Below are 6337 nucleotides of genomic sequence, written 5' to 3'. Positions count from 1 at the left end.
TCCACTTCTTTTCATTTTAAATCCAAAACAAAACGATAGTGATTTTCCTGCGAACAGAGACAGTTTTAAGGGGTTTCTAGTGTGGTACCGGCAATCCCTAGCTTTTCTGGCCGCAATGGAAAATTTTTCGATTTTTCAATTTTTTTACTTATTTTTCATGTATTGGCAACACCTATTCATCTTGACAACACCTGCTATGTATTTCTGCGTCCGTCCCTGCCCGTAAATTAGTTACAAAATTAGTAGTTATTTGTATAAAAAGTGACAAAGTATATTTTGATTAAAACACTTCCCATTGTACATATATTTGTCTTTAACAGATCAATAACGACAGTTTTTATAAATTATTTGTAACATTAAGTTTACTCTTAAAATAATCACCGATAAGTGGAACATTGCAATTTCTTTATCTAAAAGGACTTCTTCTGTAGAACACACAAGAGTCTAGGGGAAGCTTTTGTAATTCACGCATTTCATAGTCTCATGTAGAAAATATTTGGATAAAACCGAAACGTCGGTTAATTGGAAATGGCGTCGACATCCACCGTAAACCCCTTGAATGCAATGGAGGAATCTCCAAATTGGCTTGAAATGCCTCACGAACTGATGGCAAATATACTTCAGAGATTGGATGATGTAGAAATACTCAACAGTGCACTTAAAGTATGCACAACATGGTGGAGAATTTGCAAGGATCCGGCAATGTGGAAAGTCATCGACATGCACAGACCGATTGATGCTCGGGATGTAGATTACGATCTTGAGGCGCTGACTAAGCAGGCAGTTCATCTAAGTTGTGGGGAATTGATCGATTTCAGTATCTCGGGGTTTGGCACTGATGATCTCCTTGATTACATTCTGCTAAGGTAGGTTAATTTCTTCCCCTTCCCAATTCCCATCTATCTATTCAATTTAATTCATACGCACCACTTCCAACAGTTGTAGATCTTAATTCGACCTTTCAACTATAATCTTCTAATTAGGAAAAATTACTAAAGTTTGTTGATTTTTTTGGTTCTGAATGGCGATCACTTGTGAACAGCTCAAGTAAACTTAACAGTCTTTGCCTTACGGACTGCTACAATATCACAAGCAGTGGGTTGAGTCGTGGGCTCGAAAGAGTGCCACAATTGGAGAAACTTCACATTTCTTACACGTCTTGGAGGGTAAACTACAGCGAAGTTATTGTACCAAATTGCCCCCAACTTAAGTCCTTCAAGTTGGACAAAGAATGCATAGAGATAGGCCTTACAAATGACGATGATGCCCTTGCCATTGCAGAAAACATGCCTGAGTTACGCCATCTGCAGGTGTTTGGTAATAAGATGACAAACACTGGACTCCAAGCCATTCTTGATGGATGCCCTCACCTCGAATCCCTAGACGTTCGTACGTGTTACAACATTAATATTTTCGGGGATGAAGTAAAACTCTGCAAGGAAAGGATCAAAAATTTCAAGTGTCCTGGTGACTCGATTGAAAACTGCACGTTTCTTCCTCCGTTTCATGTCTATGTGGACCCCAATAATCAGTGGGGAGATTACGAGCATTATGATGATGGTTTCTATTATGATGATTATGATGATCCTTCCGACTATATATGATTTCTTTGTTGGGTTCACAAAGTATTTAGTTTTATGTTTTTAATATTGCTTATGTCTTTGTGTTGTTTGCAGGTGTAGAACTTTGGCTTTAGATATTATATATGTATCTGCTTAGAAGTGTTATGTTTTTAGTTCATGTAATGCTAGCTAGTTTCGTGGACTAAAGTTAGGAAATATCTAACAATGTACAAATATTAAATGCACTAGGTAAACATCTTTTTTACTTTTGGAAAAGCTTTACCTTGAACTCATTATGCTATCTCTTTGACATTACATCCACTTTGTTGGTTTTACACCCAAATGGTCATATGAGCTTTGAGTGATAATACTTAAGCAGCTGTATCCATTATTGTTACTCATATTAAACTTGTTTTGATCAAATAGATGCTTTAAACTCATGTTTTTATAATAGCTAGACTTTATTAAAATGAACAGCAAAAGGTTGGAATTACAAGGTACAATACAAGGGGTTGTTAGCCCATGCATCCCGACCATAATAAATCCCTACCCCATTTAGCTCTACTTTTAAGCCCCGTGTTGTCCACTTTTCAATGCTTTCGAGGAAAACGAGGTTCATATTTTTAACAATTGCTCCACTGAAAAAGAGATATGTGGTCACCTTCTCAGTTGGTGGAAAGATCTTCCCTTTGTGAATGATTTATTTGATTATTTTTTTGGGGTTAAACTCTTGCTTTGATGGTGGGTAAGTTAATTTCCCTCCTTAATGATGAGACAGTGAACTATCCTCCCCCATTTAGACACTAGCACCAGTTACCCGTATTCAAGTTTTCTCCAATGTCACCGTACCTCTTGGTTTTAAAAACCGTAAAACGCCCTAAAGCGCTAAAGCCTTTAGGGACCGATGTGCTAAGCGAAAGCGCTCGCCTAAAGAACATGATGCGCCCCAAATTGAAAAAAAATATAAAATATATGGAAATATTTATAAATACCTAGAAATCTCATAATATCATAGTAGCATCATATTAAATCATAAGTACTGATAAATTATAACTAGAAATCGTCTAAACTATCATGCATGATAACAAATAACTTATGAATTATGTGTATGACTTAACAGTTAAGTAACACAAGTTAATAGCAAACAACTTAACAGAAAATATATAAATATAATGACCAAATTACATACTTCAGACTATAAGAGTTTAGAGTTTCAGACTTGAGAAGAGAATAGAATATGTAGATTAGTATTATGAAATGGAAGTAGAAAACATTAGCATAGTTGATTTTCGATTACTTGGAGAAGATGAGTTGGAGATGATACGGTTTGCTTTGTTTGTGTAATCGTGTTTACTGCCTCTGTCAATATTGATTCTGCGTTTCCATCCCTTTCCTTTATTTATATAAACCTACTGGCCCGTCTAACTTAATTAAAAGCCCATTTTCTATTAATTACCTTAAGCGCTATTAAGCGTTGAAGCACAATGAGGGAAAAAGCGGAAAAGGCAACCGCTTAAGGGAATCGCATCGCATCTCATTACTTGAAGCGTTTTCAGTCATCGCTTGGGCGCCTAGCGCATTAAGCGCGCCTAGGCGGCGCTTTTTTAAACCAAGTCGTACCTATAAAAGAGGTTGATTAAATATATATTGAGATGCTCCATGTCAATATAAATATTGTTGATTCTTTCTTAAACGGTGTTCCGGCTAGAAATCAACACTCCCAACCCTCTTTGATCACCATAAAGACATTTAATTACATTTCCCCAAATCGTGTTCATATCGTCCCTAAATCGCCACCGCTATTTCGTTAAAAAAAACAAAAAAAAAGGTAGAGAGCTCTTAAACTGCAAATTCCCAGTCCTCCATGCTCCTTGGAGTTCACCATTTTGTCTCATACAATCCAAGTTATGCTCTTGGAAGGTTTACCCCATATAAAACCTTATAACTCAGATAACACGTATAAAATATTACCAAATGGTATCATTCTAATTGCCTTTCAAATGAAATAGTACCGATGTACATATATAAAGGGAATACAAAGCCATGCGTTGAGAAGTATAATGTAGAAATTAATATAAATGGGCTAACAACAAAGGGTATAATAAAAAGGTATAATGTCATAAGTGAGTATTTAAATATAAATATTGTTTTAAAAATATCATTAAACTACAAAACTGTTGTAGCATAACAAGCTATATGATTTGTATCCAAAATACCCCTTGGTTTCCTAGAGTCAAGCATCCGCATTATTTTTACCATAATGGCAAAACCTGATTCACCATAATGGTAAAAACTGTTAGGGATTTATTGCATCAACTACACAATCAAAGGTAGTGAAATAATCAAAAGATTTACCTAAGTGCACATCCATCCTAGAGACTAAGTTTTACTAGTTTTAGCAACATACTTTAAATCAAACTAAAAGAATAGAACATGTACCTCTTAATCTTTAGATCATTTGATTGACACCTTGCAATCAGGGTCGGCCCTAGGGGCCGGGCAAGTTGGCGACCGCCCTGGGCCTCGCCAAATGTCGGAGCCCTATGAGTTACGGTTCGTGTATAGATATAATATTAGATTATATTAGTATAAATGCGCAGATATAACAAAAGAAAAAAAACAAAATTGGAGTTGAGATGGTTAAGGCGTTGATGGCCGTGAATGACATAAAAATGTGCTCCTAATTGGTATGTGAACGTAAAGTTTGGACAAAATTAAGAAGAGCTAGATTACGATGGGACTTAGAGCCAAAATTATGGTACAAAAAACGAGGAGTCTGGGAGATTACTTTTTTTTGGAACGGCATATGACTTATGCGGATGAAGCGTCCCGTTTGACAGTTGCTATCCGAAAAAGTGTTGACCAGGAAAGGTCTGTCTGAGTAATAAATTTCTGATTGAGTAAGATAGCATGTTGTTTGATAGTCTATCTGACTGAATGTGATGACCGATAAAAAATGACCATTTTACCCTTGTTACTCTATATTAATGGATGATGTTGCTGAAAAAATATAAAAATATACAAATTGTCATACAAATATTTTAGTAATCTGTAAAATTGGAGAGGAGAAGAAAAAACAGGCATGGTATGACAACTAGAGAAGAAAATAGCATTTATTTGTGAAATTATAACGAAAATGGTATTTTAGTAATTTTAACAAGGAAAGATCCACAAGTTTTTTGGGTTTGATATTCTACAACTTTTGGCTATTTATACACGAATACGATGGTAATCCAAAACAAAGACATTGATTTTCTAATGAGATTCACATCAGTAATTTCGTGAAAACCTATCTTCATCAATTTGATGTTGCTTCACCAACGTGATAAGATGTTCATAGCTCCAAGATCTATCTTTTTAAGCTCACAATCTGATATGTTCTTTCCATTCTCTTGATCAATGCAGCCACTGAAACCTAAATATTTGTTCCTGCATATGAATACAAATGATTCTTTGTTCCTACATTTACATAACAATTACACATTAATTCAAATATATTAAGTGAAAATCTTTGTTCCTACATATACAAATTAATTTCAAATAGCTTGTTTGTTCCTGCATATGCATAACAATTGCATGACTTTAAGATGAAACACCTATAATGCACTTTCTACAAACCACCAACAATAAAAATAAATATAAAAATAAATGTCTAACAATGTAGAAAATTTCATATACACACAAAAATTCATAAGCAACTCGAACCTACTGATTTAAAGAAGAAACGATTGTAAGTGAAGCTTGATAAAAGAAAAGTCGTTTTCATTTAGGCTTTTCATCAAACACCTGGACTACATATTTGATGAAACAATAATTGACATAGTATTTTGTTGGATTAGTGTCTAAGTCCATAACTATTTTGGTATGTACTTGACCCGATTATGAGCATGGTTCTTTTGGGTTGCCTTCACCATAGCAATATGTAGGATGAATTAAGGAGAGAAATGTTTAAATATGATTTATTAATATATTATGAGAATAATATATTAAAGGAGAAATCATATTGTTTAATTAATATTAGTCAAAAATTAATTAAGAATTAATTTTGTGGCTAAAAGAGATTAATTAAATTTAGGGGACTGGACTGTAATTATTGAATAATTGAGTTAGTGGGTTAAGGACTGCTAAAGGAACAAGGGGTGAACGAAATTATGATGGTAGCCCATCATATTTTCGTCCATGGCCTTATCCAGAAGGTTCCATGGGCTGCTTAGAGTTTAACCTGTCCATTAGGGTTTTGACTGAAACCCTAGCATCCTACACAAGTATATAAAGGACCCCTTAGGCCCCAAAAACGTGGGTAACTGAATCCTTATGGTTTCTAGACGTTTTTGGGTGCCTCCTCTCTTCTCCTTCTTCATCAAGTTGCTTAGTGGTGTTTGTGACTCCATTAGAGGTGCAACACTTGAGGCACTAAGCTTTTGAAGCCAATCCAAGCAAGGAATTGATTGTTATTGCTATATAACAATCAAAGGTAATTCTCTAAACCCTAATTTAGTTTGTAATATGTTAGATCTAAGATTGTAAGTCTTTGATACATTGCATGTTTAATAGAGAAACCTAGATCCAAGCATTAGGGTTTGTATGAGCACATAGGATTGTTCTTATGCCTAAAACCCATCATATTTAACAGGGACATCATTAAGAATAGAGCATATAATCGACATAATATCTTGAGAATAGTATCATCAAAATATTAATGGCTTTCTGAATAATAAAGCTATTGCAACACCTACTTGAATTGGGTTTGTGATTGGGGAGAGTAGAGATATACC

The 6337-nt window shown here is 34.9% G+C and overlaps 1 protein-coding gene across 1 annotated transcript; it reads left to right on the top strand.

Moving 5' to 3' along the window:
- The first annotated feature begins 528 nt into the window (after positions 1-528).
- On the top strand, positions 529-1838 carry LOC111880795 (putative F-box/LRR-repeat protein 23). Its single transcript, XM_023877208.2, has 2 exons — positions 529-866; positions 1043-1838. The coding sequence occupies exons 1-2, from the start codon at positions 529-531 to the stop codon at positions 1602-1604; spliced, it is 900 nt and encodes a 299-aa protein (XP_023732976.1). The 3' UTR covers positions 1605-1838.
- The last annotated feature ends 4499 nt before the right edge of the window (positions 1839-6337 follow it).

Source organism: Lactuca sativa, chromosome 7 (genome assembly GCF_002870075.4).
Source record: "Lactuca sativa cultivar Salinas chromosome 7, Lsat_Salinas_v11, whole genome shotgun sequence".
NCBI classification, from domain to species: domain Eukaryota; kingdom Viridiplantae; phylum Streptophyta; class Magnoliopsida; order Asterales; family Asteraceae; genus Lactuca; species Lactuca sativa.
This window is presented reverse-complemented; position numbering and strand designations above follow the sequence as displayed.

Coding starts and splice junctions, on each gene's coding strand:
- LOC111880795 (XM_023877208.2), top strand. CDS start 529: ATGGCGTCGACATCCACCGTAAACCCCTTGAATGCAATGGAGGAATCT. Junction 867..1,042: donor CTTGATTACATTCTGCTAAG/GTAGGTTAATTT, acceptor ACTTGTGAACAG/CTCAAGTAAACTTAACAGTC.